General features: G+C 49.5%; 2 protein-coding genes and 1 non-coding gene across 3 annotated transcripts in view; 1 reads left to right on the top strand and 2 right to left on the bottom strand.

Annotated features, from left to right (window-relative positions):
- celsr1b (cadherin EGF LAG seven-pass G-type receptor 1b) overlaps positions 1-16,095 on the bottom strand; it is a 49,338-nt gene extending 33,243 nt beyond the window's left edge. The window contains exons 1-2 of the mRNA XM_028958499.1: positions 12,739-16,095; positions 2,035-2,676 (exon numbers count right to left, since the gene is read on the bottom strand). Of these exons, the coding sequence (XP_028814332.1) occupies positions 2,035-2,676; positions 12,739-15,982 (3,886 nt within the window). The 5' untranslated portion in view covers positions 15,983-16,095. The remainder of the gene's footprint in view (positions 1-2,034; positions 2,677-12,738) is intronic.
- On the top strand, positions 709-816 carry LOC114767581 (U6 spliceosomal RNA). Its single transcript, XR_003742975.1, has one exon. It is a non-coding gene; the product is annotated as a U6 spliceosomal RNA (small nuclear RNA).
- A 1,225-nt stretch (positions 16,096-17,320) lies between the features above and the next one.
- gtse1 (G-2 and S-phase expressed 1) lies at positions 17,321-22,192 on the bottom strand. The gene is made up of 12 exons (XM_028958764.1): positions 22,068-22,192; positions 21,887-21,943; positions 21,739-21,796; positions 20,954-21,662; positions 20,634-20,775; positions 19,672-20,079; positions 19,527-19,599; positions 19,394-19,401; positions 18,298-18,499; positions 17,905-18,169; positions 17,696-17,815; positions 17,321-17,619 (listed from the first exon to the last, which is right to left on the bottom strand). Exons 2-12 carry the CDS (start codon positions 21,906-21,908, stop codon positions 17,527-17,529), a joined length of 2,100 nt encoding a protein of 699 aa, XP_028814597.1. The 5' UTR covers positions 21,909-21,943; positions 22,068-22,192; the 3' UTR covers positions 17,321-17,526.
- Positions 22,193-22,307: the final 115 nt, after the last annotated feature.

Here is a 22,307-nt window from a genome sequence, read left to right as displayed (position 1 = left end):
GTATCCCCAACACGCAGCTTGTGTGCGGTGCGACACAGTATCTTGGCGGCTCTAACAATGACACATGCCAGTTAGGTAATCCCCCGCAAGGGAACCGGAGCAGGCTAAATCCCCGGTAAACGTGAGAAACCCTGTAAATACAGCAGACCTCGGAACACGGCGAACAGAAGCGGCGCGGGGAGGAAAGGTGAGGTGAGGGTTCGTGAGAAAAAAAAAGCTGTGCGGCTGTGCGCACGCTCGGCTTGCATTTTGAAGGAAAGTCCGCGGTAACCTGAGAGCTCGGCGTTTCCCGCGGAGGGGAGCCGAGGCCGAGCTGCAGGAAAAAGTTGCCGATGGAAAAGGTTCTGATGGACCCGCGCCGACAATGGGCACATGAGAAGTGGGCCACTCCGTAATGGAAGAAGGCGGCCTGGCCTTTTACGTCACGCTGACGGCCAGAACGTATTGCGCCAGGACGCACTATGGGGAGAGGGAAAGTTGGGGGAGGCGGTGCGATGCTTCTGTGCCAATGTTCACCAGTTTGAGGTGTTGAATCGATCCAACTGAGCATCTGTGTGGTGGAATCTCAAGAGTCCAACCTCGGAACTTGAATTCGGCACACGCTGTACGATTTTTTGGCCCACCTTAGCTTGATTGCAGTGCATTGTGGGTCATATAGTGTACACAATATAAAGATTCACCCCACCCGACCAGGTGATCAATCAATATGTGCTTGCTTCGGCAGCACATATACTAAAAATTGGAACGATACAGAGAAGATTAGCATGGCCCCTGAGCAAGGATGACACGCAAATTCGTGAAGCGTTCCATATTTAGGGGGCAGTGGTGGCCTAGCGGTTAAGGAAGCGCCCCCGTAATCAGAAGGTTGCCGGTTCGAATCCTGATCCGCCAAGGTGCCACTGAGGTGCCACTGAGCAAAGCACCGTCCCCACACACTGCTCCCCGGGCGCCGGTCATGGCTGCCCACTGCTCACTCAGGGTGATGGGTTAAATGCAGAGGACAAATTTCACTGTGTGCACCGTGTGCTGTGCTGTATCACATGTGACAATCACTTCACTCTAACTCTCTAACTCAATCAGAAGAATTTTTTTATAAGTGTGTCGTCCATGCGTACGCCAATGTGATGGGCAAATGGCCAAAGCAGCGTATGTCACTTGTTGTGGGTTCTCCTTCTGCTGCTGCTTCTTATTCGTTTATGCTTCCTCGTGCGGTGGAAGCACTCAGGTCAAATCTGAGAACCGTACCGAATAGTGTGTGGACGTTACGCGCCTTAAAAGGACGTTCAGATACCTTCAGAGTGAAGATCGCGCCTCAACACAATTTTTGGAGCACATATTGTGTCACATGTCGACTGTGGTCATGGTGATTGGCAGCGGACTCTACCTTTATACCACGATGAATATTTCCACCCTGATCAGACGCCAGATGTCACACCAACTCGACACCAATGGGAGTAGAGGAGCAGGAACTGGGGAAATCTTACGGCCCGAGCCCATTAGGTCTATCGTTTTAGTCGGGTTTGTGTCCAGTCAAGCAAATACGAAATTCCAGTCTGTAATACCGCTTGTAGATTTGTTTTGGTGACCGGTAAAAGTGAATGTGGAGCACACGGTGACACAATGAAACGTGTCCTCTGTATTTTACCACCACCCTTGGTGAGCAGTGGGAAGCCATGACAGGCGCCCGGGGAGCAGTGTGTGGGGACGGTGACCCCTTGGCGGATCGGAAACCTTCTGATTACGGGGCCACTTCCTTAACCGTTAGGCCACATAATTGTCATATAATTGAATGTTAATTGTTTTAAATAAATATTCATTTGATTTGCAATACTCGGTTATGCGTTTTCATTATCACGAGAGAGAAGCGAAAATGGACGCCTTGGAGGTGAAACGGGGGTTACGCCTGACACCTGCTCAGCAGGGCTTTCGGGTCAGGTTGGATTCTGTCGGGTCGGGTCACATGTCTGTACAAACCCGTACGTTTACGTGCCTATGACGTGCCGAGAGAAAACTGTGAAGGAGCAGAAGTCTCACCAGTGAAGTCCTCCAGGCACTCGCAGGTGTAGCCCCCCTCCCGGCCGTGGCACCGGCCGTTGTTCCTGCACGGCCCCGAGTAGCACAGGTCCACCTCCGTCTCGCAGTAGTCCCCGGCGAAGCCGGGTGGGCAGCGGCAGCGCAGCCCGGTGACGGGGTGGATGGGCCGGAAGAGCACGGTGTGGGACGACACGAAGGGGGCGGAGCTGTCGAAGCGCTGCACGGCCACGCACCTCATGTAGTTCTGGCAGGGCTCGCGCAGGCACACGTTGTCGTCGAACGGCAGCACACGCTGGCCCGAGAGCCGGCGCAGCAGCGTGCGGTTGAGGTAGACGCGCTCCTGCAGCTCCTCGGACGGAAGAAAAGCCCCAGAGGTCCCGCCCGGGAGGAGAGCGGAGAAGGTGACGTTGGTGATGGGGCCGTGCGACACGTCGGTGTCGTTCTGGACGTTGAAGATGAAAACGGATTCGGGGCTGGTGGACAGGACGTCAGCCACTCCCTGGGCGAAGAGCGAGAGCAGCGGGGACAGGAAGCTCTCCTGAGACATGTTCTCCAGACGCACCGTGATGCTGTTGGTCAGCATGGCGTCCGTGATGACGGTGACACGGAGGGTGCAGAGGGCTGTGACACCGTGGGTCCCGTCTACAGCAGAGGAGACAGGGAAGGAGAAATTCAATCACCCGAGACCCTTATAAAAAAAAAAACTACATTTACGGCATTTATCAGACGCCCTTATCCAGAGCGACTTACAATCAGTAGTTACAGGGACAGTCAAGTGTCTTGCTCAGGTGGTAGTAGCCTAGTGGGTAACACACTCGCCTATGAACCAGAAGACCCGGGTTCGAATCCCACTTACTACCATTGTGTCCCTGAGCAAGACACTTAAACCCTAAGTTGCTCCAGGGGGGGACTGTCCCTGTAACTACTGATTGTAAGTCGCTCTGGATAAGGGCGTCTGGTAAATGCTGTAAATGTAAATGTAGTAAGTGGGGTTTGAACCTGGGTCCTCTGGTTCACAGGCGAGTGTGTTACCCGCTAGGCTACTACCATCCAGATTGTCACCAGATGTAATTGTGATACACAGCAAGAACAGCACACTTTCACACAACGAAATGTGTCCCATCACTCTTGGTGGGCAGTCGTGAAAAGGCGCCCAGGGACCTTCATCAAAGGGACATCAGTGGCACCTCAGGAATTGAACCCGCAACCCTTCGTTAGGCCACCACCGTCTGCATACGCCACGTCATTTAAAGCTCATCAAAACAATGGACAAGAGACAGAAAATGGAATGAGGTGGAAAATAAGCACAGTAAGCAGACAAGGTGATTTAAATGTGGCCTTCCGTCCCCACCCGAGACTCCCGAGATGCTTTATTATCCCCCTCAGCAGCGGATCAAGGACTGCGGCGCTACATCTGCTCGCCGGGTCACTGGGGGTCGGCCACATTGTCCCTGCGATGTCCCCCCCGCTGGGGACGGGGTGCTGGGGCCCCGGCCACAATGCACCGCCTCATAATTACAAGACAAAGGAGCCCCGTTTCCACTCTGTTACGCCGTCTTCTCACATAGCGTCAGCGCCGACGGACGCGCGGCGGCAGACACAACAAGCGCACGTAAGCACAGTACCGCTGGTGCTCGACTTGTCTTCCAGATTCCACAAGGCTGGGCACGTCACTTCGGAGACTTTTCTTGTCATAGTGACTTATTAAAAATTAGATAATTCTATTTCTGGCCTCCACAGACCTGGCCTCCACAGTCACCGGACCTGAACCCAATCCAGATGGTTTGGGGTGAGCTGGACCCCAACAAGTGCTAAACACCTCTGGGAACTCCTTCAAGACTGTTGGAGAATCATTTCAGGTGACGACCTCTTGAAGCTCATCGAGAGAATGCCAAGAGTGTGCAAAACAGTAATCAGAGCAAAGAAACTAGAATATAAAACATGTTTTCACTTATTTCACCTTTTTTTGTTAAGTGTGTTTGTTAATGGCCAAGTATGTGCAAGTACGTACAAGGAACGTTGACGGTGTGTCTCAAGTACAGAGTAGAAAAAACAACGACAACAAAAAACAACAATGTGTAAGGATGTGTGTAAGTGTTATTTGCACAAGTTGTAGAATATGTTCATACTGTTTATAAAAATATATACTGAATATAAATATATGTATGAAATATAAATATATGTATATTCATAGTTTTGATGCCTTCAGTGAGAATCTACCAACGTAAATGGTCATGAGAATAAAGAAAACACATGAAAAACACAAGGTGTTTCCAAAATTTTGGCCTGTACTGTATATACATTTATGATTTCTATATGAATACACACATACAGGTTTCATTTGTTCTTTCTTTCAGAATTAATATAAAAAACTATATTATAGACTTAGTTTGTTTAAATCATTTGTGTCATAATCATCACAGGAGCATTCTGAAACAGTCCATTTAACAACAAGCCTTCTTGACTGTAAAAACCAGGCCACCTTAAAAAGACCGGACACTTACAAGTGTTTTATCCAGCTGTGGCCGTGGAAATAAAAAGAGCAGAACAGGAACCCTCATGAACGGCCACACTGTCAACACTGGCATCTTTCATCATCTGTCCCCCCTCCCGCCATGTCAGACACCAGAGGACGCAACCAACAGGAAACAGAGAAAATATGGAAAATGAAAAAGTCATTTCCCCTCCCGAGAGTTCATTGTCCAGACGTTATCCACGTCACTCTGGGAAAACACTGTCATCCCCCGTTGGTCAGTGGTGTCAATACAGGGTTGAATCATTCTTCAATGTATTTTCATATTTTGGTAATTGATGTTGAATTGACTTGACAGTATTTTACCAGGGTCAGTGCAGTTTTTACCGTCCGAGGTGGTGAATATAGAGGGAATGCAACATGGCTGCATCCTGCTATTATCAGAGATTCATTTTATTTGTAATGCTACAGAACATGGCAAAAATCTCAGAAGATAAATTCAAACCTCAGTTATAAGGTGACCACAGATGAGATCCAGAGCCACGTATTCTGATAAAAGGAAGAGTTTTAACGTGCTTGTTTAAGACTCTCTGTAGATGGTGGCGATGTCCGAGTCCTGGAGCTATGGAGGCGTTCTTTTGTAAAGAGTTTTGTGGGAATTAAGAGCGTTTCCATATATGCACTGGTAAGTGAGGAGGGATAGTTTTCTTTTTCTAGTTGGAACACAACTTGCAATCGAAAGCAACAGAGTTAAAACTAACAGTTGTTGTAGTTGCGCTGTAGCTGTAGACGTTGCATGTAGGACTGTGTCTCTGTGATTATATGAATATCTATGACTGAATATATTAATTTGGCAGAATGTATAAAATGTACATCATCATCCTTCTTAAATATAACCCATAAAATGTGGCTGCACTTTTAAGGCTGCATTAAATCTCTAAATCCTATTTTGACAGATTTACGATTTAACAGCTTTAAATAGAGTATCTTATTCCGTCGGTACAAGCAACGTCCAGGCTTCTGCCAGGAACTCTGGAGACTGGACGCTTGCTTTGGCAATGGACAACTAATCGCTGATCTCAAAAAAGACCCCAACAGGGGGAAATTTGTATTTCAAGACTCAGATGAAGGCTGTTAAATGGCCTGAAATTCGGTCTCCTGGGACGGCGACGTCTTATCTTTGGCTTTCGCTGAATCCATCGCTCTGGCCTCCGACCATAGGCCTGGCTTAATAGTCCTTTTGGCACTGGCATCGGGCGGGCCTACCTGCCCATCTCTGCACTTTTTCGGCCTCTGAGGAGCGTCTCTGGTTTGATAACACACGGCGAGCCCTCTGAAGGCTCCCACGGGCTGACTTCAAAATGCACTTCAAAATTCACTCAAATTTAGTGAAGGTTCAAACGCTCACGGTGACACACAAAAAAAAAAAAGTCTCCTCTACATTTAACCATCATCATCGGTGAGCGGTGGGCAACCGTAAAAGCCCCCCGGGAGCGGTGGGTGGGGACTGTTTTTTGTCAGACAATAAAGACAATTGCAGCAACTGAACTATCTGTTCAACCAAAGTGAAGCGAAGTGATTGTCATTGTGAAACACTGCAGCACAGCACATGGTGACACAACGAAATGTGTCCTCTGCATTTAACCATCACCCTTGGTGAGCAGTGGGCAGCCATGACAGGCGCCCGGGGAGCAGTGTGTGGGGACGGTTGCTTCCTTAACCACTAGGCCACCACAAGCCCCTCTTTCACCGATGACAGGAATTATGGGGACACTCTCTGCGCCAGACACCGTCATCAATGGGACAGCATCCCAATACCATCCATGTTATAATACAGAACAACTCTTCATTTACGACCCCTGGCCCAGGTCAGAAGAGCCAAGCTGCTCGTTGTTGAATACCTGACGCCTCTGAGAACTTCATGTACTTTACTTTTTGCTTTACTACAGATGAATCTGAGTCAAGAAAATGCAAATCATGTCAGCCAATTCAGTTTGTAAAGATTTTTTGGGCCTGAGCCCTTCTGGTGCTTTACTTTAATTAGAACGTTACACTCGCACCAACAAACAATGTGTTTGCAAAAAAAAAAAAAAAAAAAATCCATTGCTAAACTGCCAGGCACTGGGAAGAGTAAAAAGCACTGGCGAATTCCGAACCTTCCAGTCCTCACCATTAGTGACATTAGCACGCAGACCCAAAGGCACGACTGCGCGCTGACCTAAATAATAAGTGGAGGTGGGCCAGATCTCCTCCACCTCACAATGAGCTCCGTCAGTGTACCCCACGATAAACAGAGACCAAGGAAGGAATAGCGACCAAAGTTTGAATAATGAGAGGGAAAAAAATATAATATGCCAATACGATACAATACAATTTGCCACACTTTCATTTCCAGTTTGAAAGACACAAATCACAAGAGTTCCACGGGTTTCCAGTGATAAAGCAAGGTTTCACATTTACTTCCCATCGCAGGCATTATCCACACATGGACCGCATTCCTGCACCAGGCACATCACAGCTCCAGGCCAGCTCTCCGGAATGTGCCAGGGTGCGCCCAGGGACGGTAAAACCGTCAGTGTGGAACTACAACGCCGACGGTGACAAACACCTCGCGTGTGTTCAGGAATGTGGGGCTTGTGTTGCCAGATTCAGATTCGCAACAGGTAGAAATGAATTCTTGTTTTGATCATTTCTCTCCTGCCACGGCTCTCATTTAGGTCTTATTCAGCTCTCCTGAGCCATTGCAGGTCCTGGCCACGGTTTTGAGATGACCCTTTTTTTTTAGGACATGCATGTTGCATGTCGTGTTATTTAGCAATTTAAAAAGCACCCTTGGGTCAGTTTCGACCTGAGCACAATCAAGGGGTGGCGGTGGTGATAACCGAGGGGGCGGATCCCTGCTCCTGCTGAGATGGGTTTTATGACGCTTCTTGAAGAACAAAAAAAACCTCCTCCCCGAGGGGATGAAAGGGAATGGGTAAGCTGAGGTAAGTGGCAGGCAAAACCTCTACTTAGACTCTTACGGCGGGAGCTGCAGGTGTGGAACATGAAAATGTGGGGCTTAACATGGACCAGACCAATGAATCATCGAGACGCGGAAGGTTCTGGATTCAAGCGCGACTGATCTCTCAAAGTCAGCCTTGTCCTTCAAAGCGTTGCGGCTAGAAATACATCAAAGCAACATTTTGCAAAAGACAAAAAAATGGCCAATATTTTTAGCACCAACTCTTTATGAGTGCAAAGTCATTTCTTTTAATCAATATAACTATCAAGCATTTATATCCCTTTGACAGCAGAAAGGGCAGAGATTTCACTCGATTTGAAAATGTTAATTTCGCCCCAAGATGTCACAGCTTTAATTTTATTGTTGTTGCTATGGAGACACGTATTTATTCTCTCTCTCTATTACAATCTCTCTGTTCACAGATCCTTCTTCTTCCTCTGACTGCTCCGGTTAGGGGTCGCCACAGCGGATCAACTGGTTTGCTTACCCTGTGTTATCTTAAATTTGTAAGAACTTCATTATATCAATACAGTATGGCTTTCAGAAATCATAAAATATGACCCTAGTTCTCAACCCTCAATATTATGTATTTTCAAATGAAAGATTTTGGGGGTTTGACTTGTAAAAGACAGGACAGCAGTTAAATGTGTTATGACCTTATTACAAATGCTGACCAAAACTGATTTAATAATACATTTATAGATTACATTTAGTGCGACTAAGTAATATAATACATATTGAGTATGTAAAAGCAGAGTTAAGCGATGTTCTGCATTTGAATGCCGACTCGTCTCAAAAGATCATCTCAGAAAATGTGCAAAACATGAAGAAAATTAATATTCAAATTGGCATTATCTGGAGATTCCCAGGAACGGCGAGAGCGCACCAGATGACCACCTCTATCTGGTGGTTACCGTGAGCCATCTCCCGCCTTTCAGGGCGTTATTTCGGTGACCTGGAAGGCCACCTCTGCTCCCTTCCGCTTGTTTACCGGAGGAGAATTAATTTCACTCTAAAGCAGGAATGTCCTTTCAGCCTTTTGCGTGCGAGTAGTCGTGCTGAGGAGCACTCTGTCTAACCTTAACGCTTTCACTGGTGGTATCCCGTGGCAACCTTGTGTTTTTCATGTGAAAATTAAAAGCAGCCATTCAGGCCGGGGGAGTGAAGCATAGTTCCCTGCTCATAAGTAACAGTGATGGAACAAAGGTTGAAACCCAACACTGCAATCAGCCACCGAAATCAGAGTGTCGGGTACTTCCACAAGTGTGAAATGTGTTTTTTTTTTTTTAATAATGGATGTGCGGGGTGGTGAATGGGCGCGTTCCCAATGCACGGAGTACCAGAACCACAAAACAGGAAGTGTGAATGCACGAACACACCTCTATAAAAAAGACTTATTTTTTTGTGAGTGTGTGTGCATGTGCGTGTGTTAGTGTCAGACCTGTTTGAAATACTTTTTACACAAGTGGGGTTTCTTAAAAAAACTACTTTACTAATGTATACACTTTAATAATGTATATAATAATATATATTAATAATATAATATAATTTAAATATAATTTAAAATAATACTAAAAAGTATGCACTTATCAAATGGACTGTCGTACATATCACAGAAATGCTTCCCACAATAATGATGATATCACAATACTGTGCATTCTGTAACATTCAACATTATGAGGTAGAATTGTCTACAATAATATAATCATGATATCTCTGCATCGAAAAAGGCAAAAAAACTCTCAAAAAATTGGTCTAATTGACAAAAGGTCAAAAAACTTTTTTAATATCACTGTGTTAAAATGTGCTTTTTAAATTGTCACTTAATAGAAAGCCACATACAAATGAAAGCATTCAGCGTCGATATATAGATACGGGATACCAGTGAATGAATAGAAAGATGCATACTTGATCCAAAAAGGGAAATTTTGTATTGATACGGTCCAACAATATTCTGCAGAATTAGAATGTTGCACCACGTAAATAGTGCAACACACAAAGGAACTTGTGTGCCCACGTCAGTGCAGGTTGTATACAAAAAAAACTTAAATTATCCTGACTATGTCCTATTTGTGCTGTTATCGTTACGAGTCTCCAAAAAGAACGGTGGACAAAGAAGCACAACTTGAACCACTGGTTGCAGATTCGGTTGCTTGCTTTGTGTTGCCTGAGCAGTGGGAACCCCTTCATTCTTCGCCCTGGCCAGTAGAGGAGGACGGAGCCAGGGTCCTGCCACCCCAGATGACAAGTGGAAAGCAGAAAAACTGCCACTTTTCATGTGAGCGTCTCCCAGCACACAAACAGCTCTGTCTTTCGGGACGGAAATCTGCATCGTGACAATGCCTCTGCTGCTCCCCGAAATAAAAGCCCCCCCTCCCCGTGCCCCGACAGAACCCCCACGGCACAAAGGAGACCCGTGCAGCTCCCCTCTCGCCAAGAAAGTCCGCAGCACTGAGAAAGTGTGTTGGTTGCTATGACAACGGCGGATGAGGGCCAGACCTCGCCCTCCCCTCCACATGCCTTTTCCCTTCGGTCACCCCCAGACGGATTGTGGGGGTCTTTTCCCTCGATTCCCACAAACCCGGGGAGGAAAGGAGGTCGGCCTGCTGGCCCTAAAGGGTTCTGGACGCTCATTTACAGCATTTATCAGACATTTACATTTACAGCATTCATCAGACGCCCTTATCCAGAGCGACTTACAATCAGTAGTTACAGGGACAGTCTCCCTGGAGCAACTTAGGGTTAAGTGTCTTGATCAGGGACACAATGGTAGTAAGTGGGATTTGAACCCGGGTCTTCTGGTTCATAGGCGAGTGTGTTACCCACTAGGCTACTACCACCTTTTCGCTCATGCTCAAGACTGGAAGGCTACTGGAAAACTACGAGAGAACTAATTTGAACTGATATAGACCAAAATTGCTGAAAATAAATAATAATAAAAAAACTTATTGGACACTGTGAGTGTAAGAATACCCAAGATTACATTTTCGCATATTTTTATTACATAAAATGAAAGACCAGCTGACAATGTGCAGGAGTCTGAAAGAGTCTCGGACGGCGCAGAGCAGCACGCATAATGCGGGGGAGCCAAGAAATAACCAGACATGACGTATGCATGAGATTATTGCCTTTTAGGTAAACGTGAGCTGAAACCAGTTTACATTTTGGAATCCACATCCCGGAACAGAACAATAGAATACAACTGAATCCGAAAAAGTTTTTAATCCTAAAGACCAAATGTTGACGGCGATCTCCCGAGAGCATATTACAAGGTGCAAAATAATTTTTATATCAGTGCCCAAATCCAAGTAAGCTATAAAAGTAAGCAAATTAATCAGCATTAAAACAATAAAAAGAATAGTGATGGCTGACTGATGTCCTCGGGACGTTTCCTCCTGTACTCGGAGGAAAGCGCTTCACTCTCAAGTGCCAGTTTGCGGCCGCTGTTGACCTTCGCCAATTGGACACAGTGACAAAAGCAATGACGGATTCATGCGGAGGTTTTATTTACCCCTCTAATCATGACTGTCATTCCACCAAATATGCTGCAAGTCTAAACATAGCATATCGCTCAGCCAAATGGAAAAAAGAATTTTAAAATCAGGGCGTAAGAAACCCCATTATGACGAATACAAGAACTCTTTCAGTCCAACGCACAACTCCACATCAATCCAATCTAATAAAGTCGCTCACGAGCACACACAAACCAACGTAAAGCAACGTAAATCAAATAAATCCAAGTCAGTCAAAGTCAATCAAAGGCTTTAATGCGCTCCATCGTGTGTGAGGAGGCAAAACAACGGCTCTCAGGTTCAAGTTCAGGTTCACTCGTATACACACACGTCCAGCTAAGTAAAACCTCGACTGTCCGCCCACGTGGCATGTGGATGGAGCCCGTCCACGAGCAACGTTATTTTCTACCTCCATCGGTATCCATCCAACAAGGGTCCGCTTGACGGAGCTTCTGGTGTGGCCGGGCAGGAGGTAACTTACTACTGATGCCAGAATGTGGCCTCCGGCTCTGTCTGAAGGAGAACTTGAGGGGTCATGGAAATTTACATTTACGCCATTTACCAGACGCCCTTATCCAGAGCGACTTACAATCAGTAGTTACAGGGACAGTCCCCCCCTGGAGACACTCAGGGTTAAGTGTCTTGCTCAGGGACACGATGGTAGTAAGTGGGGTTTGAACCTGGGCGAGTGTGTCTGTTCACCACCGTTAAAATCGTTTTCTTCGTTTAATAAACTCAATAAACAATATTTACATCCTCAGATCTCATCTGAGAGCAATGACCCCGCCCACGGACGCACTGTGACACGCAGCAGGCATCTGTCGGCGTGATAACGCGCGGCGCATGCTGCCGGTTATTTCCCCAAATCGCATTACGGGTGGCACTGGGGCAAAGGGGGGAGGGTTCAGAGGATCTAGCCAAAAAGTGCAGGAAGGAGGCCGCAGGGCCAAATTAGGACCTTTTCATGGGGACGGGGGGGTCTGGACGGGGTTCACAACCTCCGGGATTCACCCGACGCAGAAAGGCGCGAGATTTACACTCCGGCACAGGCACAAATATCCGAAGCTAGAAAGTGAAGGGGGGAACGTGCAGACATGCGACTACACGCTCCCCGAAAAGCGCCGAGACGAATGTTGATTGGGGGCGAAATTTCTTTTTGACACGTGATCAATCATTCTGGGCTTGATGCGGCGCCGGTGCTGCGGGGCACAGTGTGAGCACACACACACACACACACACACACACACACACACAATGAGAGGATCAGATACTTCGTTCCTGCTCCAGGGCCAGAACTGGCAACTGTGGTTGTGGAGACACAAAAACCGATTAATTAAACGGACTCGATTCCAGCTTGAAGATGGGGGAACTTCGTAAGAGCCGCTCAGAACCCGTAAGAGGTCACGTGTCTTGTTCCGTTGTTGCCAGCTCGGTGGAACGGTGGGCGTGGCCTGCTCTTTAGCAGGGGTAGGGGGAGGTCAGGTTGATTTGGGGGCACATTTACATTTACGCCCTTATCCAGAGCGACTTACAACCAGTAGTTACGGGGACAGTCCCCCCCTGGGGACACTCAGGGTTAAGTGTCTTGCTCAGGGACACAATGGTCGTAAGTGGGGTTTGAACCCGGGTCTTCTGGTTTACCCGCTGGGCCACCACCACCACCCAATACCACCACACCGCGCTGAACATAAGGCCAAGCGGAGAGGAGCTCTCACCTGAAACGGACACCTTCATGGTGGCCTCCAGGGCTCTGCTGTTGTCCAGGTCCCTGCTGAGTCGCAGCTCTCCGGTGTCTGGGTTCAGGAGCAGGAGACTCAGCTGGTTGCCGTCCACAAACGTGTAGAGAAGTTTGTCGGTCGCATCTGGGTCGTGCGCGGGGACCTTCCCGATGACGCCGGAGGGAAAGCTGTTGGACTTGTTGCTGATGTAGTTGTTGAAGATGATCTCGAAGTCCTTCAGCACCGGACTATTGTCGTTCACGTCCACGAGGCGAATGTGCACGACGGCCCGGCTGACCAGAGGCGCAGAGGTGGCCTGAACCACGACCACATACTCCATCTTGGACTCATAATCCAGATCAGTGAGAGCGATGAGGTCTCCGTTAAAAATGTCCAGTTGGAAAATCTCTGGGACGTTCCCCTCCACGATCTGGTACAAGATCTGGGCGTTGGCACCCTCGTCGGGATCTGTGGCGGTGATCCGGGCCAGTGTGGAGCCCACGGCACTGTTCTCCTCCACGTAGACGAACATCTCGTCCTCCTGGAAGGCGGGCGCGTTGTCATTGATGTCCAGCACCGACACCTGGATGTCCACCGCCGCTTTGAGGGGAGGGACCCCCTTGTCCACAGCGAAAGCCTTCAAGTTGTACACAGGCACGTTCTCCCTGTCCAGCTTCCTGGCGGTTCTGATGATGCCGGAGTAGGGCTCAATGAAGAAGTCCCCGTCTCCGTCTTCCCCTCCTTGGAAGGTGTAGCTCAGCCGTCCATTGGACCCGGAGTCCCTGTCTGAGGCGGACACCTGCAGCACGCTGGTATAAACAGGAGCGTCCTCCAGCACCGTCCCCTGATAAATGTCCCTCAGGAACTGGGGCGCATTGTCGTTGGCGTCCAGGACGATGATCTCCACGTACGTGGTGTCGGATTTTTGGGGAATGCCGTTGTCCCGGGCGAGGACGGCCAGCGTGTAGGAGGCCTGGTCCTCGTAGTCCACTTCCACCTGGGTTGTGATGGCTCCCGTGTCCGGATGGATCCTGAACTGCGGCACGTTGTCCTCCATGGCGTAGCTGATGCGCGCGTTCTCGCCCGTGTCCTCGTCCACGGCGCTGATCACCACCACTGTGGAGCCCACGGGCCAGTCCTCGCTGACCACGCCCTGGTAGTTGGTGCTCTGGAACACCGGCCGGTGCGTGTTGGCGTCGGTGACGTTGACGTGGACCCGGGCCGCGTCCTGCCGGGTGCCGTCGGACGCCGTCACCGTGAGGACGTACTGGCGCTCCTGCTTGTAGTCCAGGGGCAGCGCCAGGGAGACGAGGCCGCCGCCGCTCTGGCTGACGATGGCGAACCTGTTCCGGGTGTTGCCGCCGGAGATCTGGTACGTCACCACGCTGTTGACGTCGCGGTCCACGGCCGTCACCGTCAGCACGCTGGCGCCCACGGGGGCGTCTTCGTTGATTTTCAGGAAGTACGCGTTCTGCGTGAAGGTCGGGACGTTGTCGTTCACGTCCAGGACCGTGATGCTGACGCTGGCGGACGAGGACATCGCCGGGACGCCATGATCCCTCGCTTCAACGCCGAATGTGTAAAACTCCGTGGTCTCCCGGTCCAGTTCGGCGCGCACGCTAATCCAGCCGGTGCCGCGGTTGATGGTGAAGGGGAAGCCGGGCCCGGCGTCCGTCAGGCTGTACTCCAGGCGGGAGTTGTCCCCGGAGTCCGCGTCGATGGCCTGGACGTGGATCACCGAGTGGCCGGCGGCCACGTTCTCCAGCACGGACGCCTGGAACGGCGTGCTGACGAACATGGGGGCGTTGTCGTTGACGTCCACCACCTGGACCACCAGCAGCCCCGTCCCGTTTATCAGCGGCGGGCGTCCCCCGTCCTGCGCCTTCACGTGCAACTTATATTCCCTGATGGACTCGTAGTCCAGCGGGCCGACGACGTCGACGGCGCCCGTGGAGGAGTGGATGTAGAACTGGCCCTTGACGTTGCCGCTGGTGATGCTGTAGTGGACCCTGCCGTTGTTCCCCAGGTCCCGGTCGGTGGCCTTCACCACGGCCACCTGAGAGTCGGCGGCCACGTTCTCCGGCACCCGCACGGCGTACTTGCTCTCGCTGAACTGGGGGTAGTTGTCGTTCTCGTCCTCCACGGCGATGTGCACGGTGGCCGTGGCGCTGCGGGGCCCCGGGTCCCGGCCCTGGTCGTTGGCCTCGACTAATAACTTGTACCGGGACGCGACCTCTCGATCCGGACGCAGGCGGGTTCTGACCAGGCCGCTCCAGGGGTCGATTTCGAACCCGTCGCCGACCTCGTCTTTATTCACGATCTTGTAAACCATGTTGGCGTTCGACGGCGCGTCTCCGTCCGTGGCCCTGACCGACATGACCTCGAAGCTGACCTCGACGTTCTCCCTGACGCTGACCCGGTACTCGGACTGCTCGAACACCGGGCCGTGGTCGTTGGTGTCGCTCACGGTGACGGTGAGGTAGGCGGTGGCCGACCTGCCGGGCGACCCGCGGGCGGCGGCGGTGACTTTAAAAACGTGCGTGTCCTTCATCTCCCTGTCCAGGGGCTGCAGCGTGGTCACGCCGCCGGTGGCCGGGTCGATCTGGAAGTACTCGTCGGACCTGCTGTCGAAGATCGCCTCCATGTCGTACTCCACGTCGCCCGCGTCGCGGTCCTGCGCCTTCAGCGTGATGACGCGGGTCCCCGGCGGCTCGTTCTCCGGCACCGCGACCTGGTAGTTGGGGAGCTGGAACTGGGGGTTCGCGTTGCGCTTCTGCCGCTGCGCCCACGACTTCGACGTCGGACGCAGCGTGACGCGCACGGAGACGCCGTCGCGCCGACCGCACAGCAGCTCCACTTCCCCGCGAAACCAGCACGCCCTCCCGCCGGACCTGGCGGCTCCGGCCGCCTTCTTCTCCCGGCACCGGAGTCGGTGTCCGCCGGTGTGCAGGTGTCCCGCGGAGAGGCGGGGTGGCAGAAGCATCCACGCGTCGGGCTCGTCCCTCCGGCCGCCGCGCTGTCCGCGCACGGAGACGGGAAAGCGGGTCAGAACCACGCGGTCCGCGGCCGAGATGGATCCGGTGACGCGCAGCGGCGCGCAGCTCGCCCTCCGCGGCAGGAGCAGGACTCCGTAGCTCCGGCCCGGCCCCGGGGAGACGCCGGCGAGCGGCGGCCCGGCCCCGAGGCTCTCCGGGACGCAGCAGGACGCGCGCAGCACCAAGGCCAGCCACAGACGCAGCATCTCCGCCGCCGGTCCTTCAGCAGCGGCGCGGCGAGGAGCGGCGTCCCGTCTTCTGGCCCCGTCCTGCCGACTCCCGCTCCATGCTCTGTGTGGGAAGAGCGGCGCGTCTCCCGTTAACTTTCAGACCCGGGGAGGGCGGCTCCGTGACGTCACCACCAGCGGTATGAGTTCGCTCTTCCAGGCCAAAAGTTTGAACACGTGGAGTTCTGTACTTAACAAAAAAAGGTGAAATAAGTGAAAACATGTTTTATATTCTAGTTTCTTTGCTCTGGTTACTGCTTTGAACACTCTTGGCATTCTCTCGATGAGCTTCAAGAGGTCGTCACCTGAAATGCTTCTCCAACAGTCTTGAAGGAGTTCCCAGAGGTGTTTAGCACTTGTTGGCCCCTTTACCTTCATTCTGCAGTCCAGCTCACCCCAAACCATCTGGATTGGGTTCAGGTCCGGTGACTGTGGAGACCAGGTCTCCACTTTTTGTTAAGTACATAACTCCACATGTGTTCATTCATAGTTTTGATGCCTTCAGTGAGAGTCTACCAACGTAAATGGTCATGAGAATAAAGAAAACACATGAGAATGAGAAGGTGTGTCCAAACATTTGGCCTGTAATGTATGTATGTATGCACATTAATAAATAAATAAATAAAATGCACGTTGAATATTGATTATTCATGCGCCCTGCGTTATTACGAGTGCATTATATTAACTCTAACAACTTTTGTCCGTGTAGTTTTTGCGTTTCATTAAACCTTTAAGCACCACCTGGTGGCATTAATACCCATGATTTATTGCATGTAAACCGTCTCATATATAAGATCTTTTATTTTCACCACAGCCGCTGTGTTAAGACGTGGAATACTAGACCTAAAAAAAAAAAAAAAAAAAAGTCATCTTTGGCTCCAACCTTACTTAATACTCAACGCTCCGATATAATTTGGAACCATAGTGAGCCGAGGCGCCCGTCATTATTTACTGGGCCACGTCGCCCTCTTGTGGACATGTGAAAGTAAAGTGATTGTCACACGTGATACACAGCAGCACAGTGCACAGTGAAATTTGTCCTCTGCATTTAACCCATCACCCTTGGTGAGCAGTGGGCAGCCATGACAGGCGCCCGGGGAGCAGCGCGTGGGGACGGTGCTTTGCTCAGTGGCACCTCAGTGGCACCTTGGCAGATCGAGATTCGTACCAGAAACCTTCTGATTACGGGGCCGCTTCCTTAACCACTAGGCCACCACTTACCACCATGTTGTGACTATTTATGCGTTCTGCATTGTCGTGGCGATGACTTCAGTGACTGCACAAAAAAAATTATAATAATTCCCCCAAACACGTGACAAGCGTACATTTATTTATTTAATCATTTCATTGAATTAAGCAGCAACTAAAACGAACGAAAGATTTTCACATTAAAAATATTGCACTGACAATACAGTAATTAAAATTCCTGTTTTGAAAAGCAAATAGCGAACATCAGTGATCAGTCTCCCAAAATACAATGAATCAGTGAAGCATTTTGGACAAATTTAAGCAACTTAGAACAGTTAAAAGGAAAGGTTGATGAGGGGGGCATCGTTCTCAGTAGTTTCCTTCTTGTCTGGAGTCCACTTCATGAGAGGAGAGTTGAGATCAATTAACTGCAGAGAAAAGATATCAAATATCAGATCCAGCCAATATAACCCCATAATTACAAGGGGAAAAAAATGGTCCTACTGGTCTTTCACAGAGGTTGTCAGGGGTCGTCCGGATGAGGTCCGGAGTGTTGGACAGATCAATGAGAGGCTTCTCTTCAGCCTTCATCTCTGGCACGGAAGCCTCCAACAGCAGGAGTACCTGCAGAAAGCAGGAACATCAGAGATTAAACCACTTGGTCCAGAGGGTTTAAATTTAATGAAGGGCTGAAAGGGCAGGAAAAACTTCACCTCATTGATTTCCTGCCTCGTGGAGTCACCAGGCTGAGAGTGGTCATCAGTGGTTCCCATGTCAGGGACTATGGGGGTCTGTGGGTCATTAGGAGGGGCCGTCTGATCGTTTAAACTTTCAGGGGCCGCCACCATGGTTCGCTCTGCTTCATCCTCGAGGGAGAACATGAGGGAGCAGGGCTGGAAATGACTGGGGCTCTTCGGTGGGCAAGGCTCCTTGACCAGCGCAGGGTCTGGTCGCTGGATCCCATTCACCTGGCATGGACTGGGCAGACCAAGGTACATACGATATCAGAAATAAAATTTTTATATTAAGAGTAACCCAAATATTAGCAAAGTAGATTTTAGGAGTGTTGCTGGTGGCTCGAAATCAGGAATCTTAAGAAAATTCACCTCCCACCAACGGCCATCTTGGACGAGGAGCGCAGCAAGTCTGCAGATGGGGGGGTTCTTTGTCGTACAGTTTTAGGCGTCAGCATGGGGATGCCAGACATGCGGCGGTTGACAGACGTTGGCAGGGCAGAGGGGCGTCTCATTTTCGTCTGCACTGTCGGCAGCTTAGTCCCTCCAGCAGAGGGGGTCGGGGGGGGCCAGACTGCGTCAAAACATAGAATCAAATACTAAAACCTCACAAACGGCAAATATCATGAAGCATTTCAATAAGTGCATGCAACGTCAAAACCTTTATTTGTCAAGAAGATACTGTGATTTTGTGGGCATGGGAGTCTTGAATCAATGCTCCTTGAGTGATTCTTTAACAATTACATTTACAGCATTTACCCTTATCCAGAGCGACTTACAATCAGTATTTACAGGGACAGTCTCCGTGGAGCAACTTAGGGTTAAGTGTCTTGCTCAGGGACACAATGGTAGTAAGTGGGATTTGAACCTGGGTCTTCTGGTTCATAGGCGAGTGTGTTACCCACTAGGCTACTACCACCCAATTAGGTGAAATAAAGGTCACAATAAAGGTCTTCGTGGTCCCCTAATACTGAATCTCAAGTCTGAGAGGCCGGGGGAAGAGGAGAGTGGATTATAGAAGTGAGCAGGCATTCGCAGAAATGACGTCATCCACACCATTCACCAACCACAACATTTGGCGCAGACAGGAAGTTGTGTCAGCGTTTTTCCAGAAAAAAAATGAATTAAGTCTCACGTGATGGAACTAAAAAAAAAAATTACTTGGTATGTTTTCAAGCCATGGCGGTCGGTGGAGATAATGTTTCAGGGAAGGGGTGGGAAATTCTCTGGATGGAAAAAGCATGAGAAACGGGAGGTAACCTTTCCCCTTATGATGACATCAGAAGATAAATTCCAGATCCGACCGTCTGAGCTGCCACTCTCTGAATGTAGAAGCAGAACGGCCAAAGCACTCTTTACACAAATTGCCATTTCTAGCCACTGCAGGACCATAGACAGGCTCGGGGAACTGATATTAATAAATAATCCCACAAAGTGGAATTTTCATGATAAGGACCTTTAAGCTCACCTAGGCCACTAATGTTTTATATTTTTACATTTTAAAGGACATTTAATTCTGCATTATTAACCCTCCAACGGCCTGTTTGCTCTTAAAATTCCATGTAGTGGCAATGCAATGTAAATAACGATACACACACTACCTTTCTAAACTGCAGGAAATCGCCAACCTCTTTGGTTTCATGATCCGTGGAGCCTCTGGAGATGTTCCTGCATCTGTAAAGAGAAATGACGAGAAATAAAAAAAAAAAAAACATGCACCTAATATGCATCAAACTAAAGTTTCACCTTCTGCCGGCTGAGTTCCTTTAAAGTGCTTCAACGGGGTTGGGATAACAAGAGCTCGTAGTCTGGGGTTGCCCTTTGCAACACTGTCAGACCTATTTGCCGGCATATTCGGGACAGAGATGGTCCTCTCCATGGTTCTCCTGACTGGCGTTGCACATGCAGAGATAGGGTTCGGCTTGGGGGCTGGATTCTTGCTGGGGGTGGATTTGGTGGATGCGAGGAAGGCCTCCGAAACCCTTCTGCCCTGGGCTGAAATAGAACGGCGGCCCCCAACTGTAGCCCCGGGGACCCGGCTGGCGAGCGACTGTTTCTGTTTCTGTCCACTTGTGGCGCTGCTGGGCAGCTTGGTTACACTAGAGGGAGCTCTCATACTGGCACCGCTGGAGTTCAGAGATGCATTGAGCTTACCTGGAAAAAACATTTTTCTAAAAATTCTCTTATAAATAAAAAAAAATATATACAGTACAGTACAAAAGCTTGGACACACCTTCTCAATCGTTGGTAGATTCTCACTGAAGGCATCAAAACTATGAACACATGTGGAGTTATGTACAAAAAGTGGAGACCTGACCTCCACAGTCACCGGACCTGAACCCAATCCAGATGGTTTGGGGTGAGCTGGACCAACAAGTGCTAAACACCTCTGGGAACTCCTTCAAGACTGTTGGAGAAGCATTTCAGGTGACGACCTCTTAAAGCTCATCGAGGGAATGCCAAGAGTGTACAAAGCAGTAATCAGAGCAAAGAAACTAGAATATAAAACATGTTTTCACTTATTTCACTTTTTTTTGTTAAGTACATAACTCCACATGTGATCATTCATAGTTTTGATGCCTTCAGTGAGAATCTACAACGTAAATGGAAAATAAAGAAAACACATTGAACGAGAAGTTGTCGCCAAACTTTGGACTGTATATATACATAATTATGATCAACACTATAGTAAGAAAAGTCACGTCTACCTTTGCCTGTTGGAGAGACAGAAAGGCTGGAATTAATGCTGGACACTGAGGAAGAGGAGGACGAGGTGTTCCTCCCTCTGTCCACCACTCTTCTTCCTGACACAGCGGGAACTTTTGTAGATGAAGGTCCTCGTGGTCCCGTCTGAACCAGACATGAAGACAAAGTTGCCAAATCAAGATTATGACAAGCATCCATTATGCACAAAATTTTTACTTTAATTAAATTTTTTGTACAGACTTAAATAATAATCATATATTTTTAAATGAACTAATAATAATTCATTTTAATCATTTTAAGCCCAAACTAGAACCTATGATACCTGGAGGGCCCTCTTCACAGGCAGGCTAGTGTTGAGGTGGGAGTCACTGACGTCAGAAGCAACACTTGCTGAATCGGACAGGAGGTCTTCTGCAGAGGAAGCTCGGATGGGGTTTTTATGAACAGTTAGTTGGAAGCGGCTCCTGTCGGAAAGGCCTGTTTTTGCCTTAGCAGGCGCCGTCTTAGTCGGTGCTGGAAGAGTGGGCTTGCTGGGCAGCGTGCTTCTGGTCTTAGCCAGCATTGCTTTGCCTCTGAGCGGGACTTTGGGCTGAGCGTTCGTCTGCCGAAGAGGGCTAGACGTGCTAATGCGTGACTTGACTGAGCCGGCGGCCTTCATCAGCCGCTGCTGAATGGCCGGCGGAAGTTGCTTCATAGGGCTGTCCTGAACGCAGAACGTCTCCCTTTTGATGGGACTGAGGACCACGTCGGCAGGCTTGCTGAAAAGGTCCTGCTTGGCAGTGAGGTTTGTTTGAAAGGTCTCCATTACCTCTGTTTGGCTGTTTGTGTTGGCAGAGGACACCTCAAGCGCCTTAGGGTCCTGCAAACCGGTCGCCAGCTGTCTGGCCAGGAGCTCAGCCTCCCGGGAGATTTCTTCAAACGGCTCCTCAGTCTGGGAAAGGCCACTGCCAACCCCGTCCTTCAGGCATTTCTCCCTCTGGCTGGCCGGACGCAGGAAGACTTCATTCTCGTCTTCATCGTCCCCCTTTGAGCTGCAGAGGGAACACATGACGTTAGGCCCTCCCCAGGGCTTCATTCTCTGTACAAAAAAAATACTGTACAGCAAACCTGGCGGGTGAGAGTGAAATGTCAAAGTCAAACTTCTCCTCAGCCACGGAGCAAAATTCTGTAAAGGAGGAGAACAGAAATCTTGTACAAACGCTGGGGCGAAAAAAATATTAAAGGGGGGGGGGGGGTAACTGAACAGACGCATTACCTCGATCCACCAGGGCAGCCATGTTCCTCCGAGCAGAAAGAAACTGGTGCAGAGAGCCTGAGAATAACAACGCACGGAGTCATAATCAAAATGAACGTCGGAGTAAACGCCACCGGCGTTGACCCTGTGCATGGAACTGCTAATGCTAACATATCCGCTGGCTCTCAAGCCAAACACTCACCGCGTCCCGTATAAAATGCGTCAGCGTGATGTAAATATGTGTTTAATGTTTTAACTCTTACTAAATAACGTCAACCAGCTAGCTAAATAATGTGAACCATCGGTGTCACCCAGAGCCACCGAAACACATTTCAAATTTGGTGGGCTGGCGCGTTTGAAAGATCATGTGACACAAAGGGGCGGGAATACGGCAAGGGATCATATCTGATTGGTTAAAGAGGGCGCACGGACGTTGCAGTGT

The sequence above is a fragment of the Denticeps clupeoides genome, chromosome 17 (genome assembly GCF_900700375.1).
Source record: "Denticeps clupeoides chromosome 17, fDenClu1.1, whole genome shotgun sequence".
NCBI classification, from domain to species: Eukaryota; Metazoa; Chordata; class Actinopteri; order Clupeiformes; family Denticipitidae; genus Denticeps; species Denticeps clupeoides.
This window is presented reverse-complemented; position numbering and strand designations above follow the sequence as displayed.

What these genes read in the sequence shown, in the direction of transcription:
- gtse1 (XM_028958764.1), bottom strand. Translation starts at nt 21,908, where the DNA reads ATGGCTGCCCTGGTGGATCGAG. An exon ending in AGGAACTCAGCCGGCAGAAG is followed by an intron (nt 19,600 to 19,671) that starts GTGAAACTTTAG and finishes TTCTCTTTACAG; the next exon opens with ATGCAGGAACATCTCCAGAG. An exon ending in CGAGGCAGGAAATCAATGAG is followed by an intron (nt 17,816 to 17,904) that starts GTGAAGTTTTTC and finishes TGCTTTCTGCAG; the next exon opens with GTACTCCTGCTGTTGGAGGC.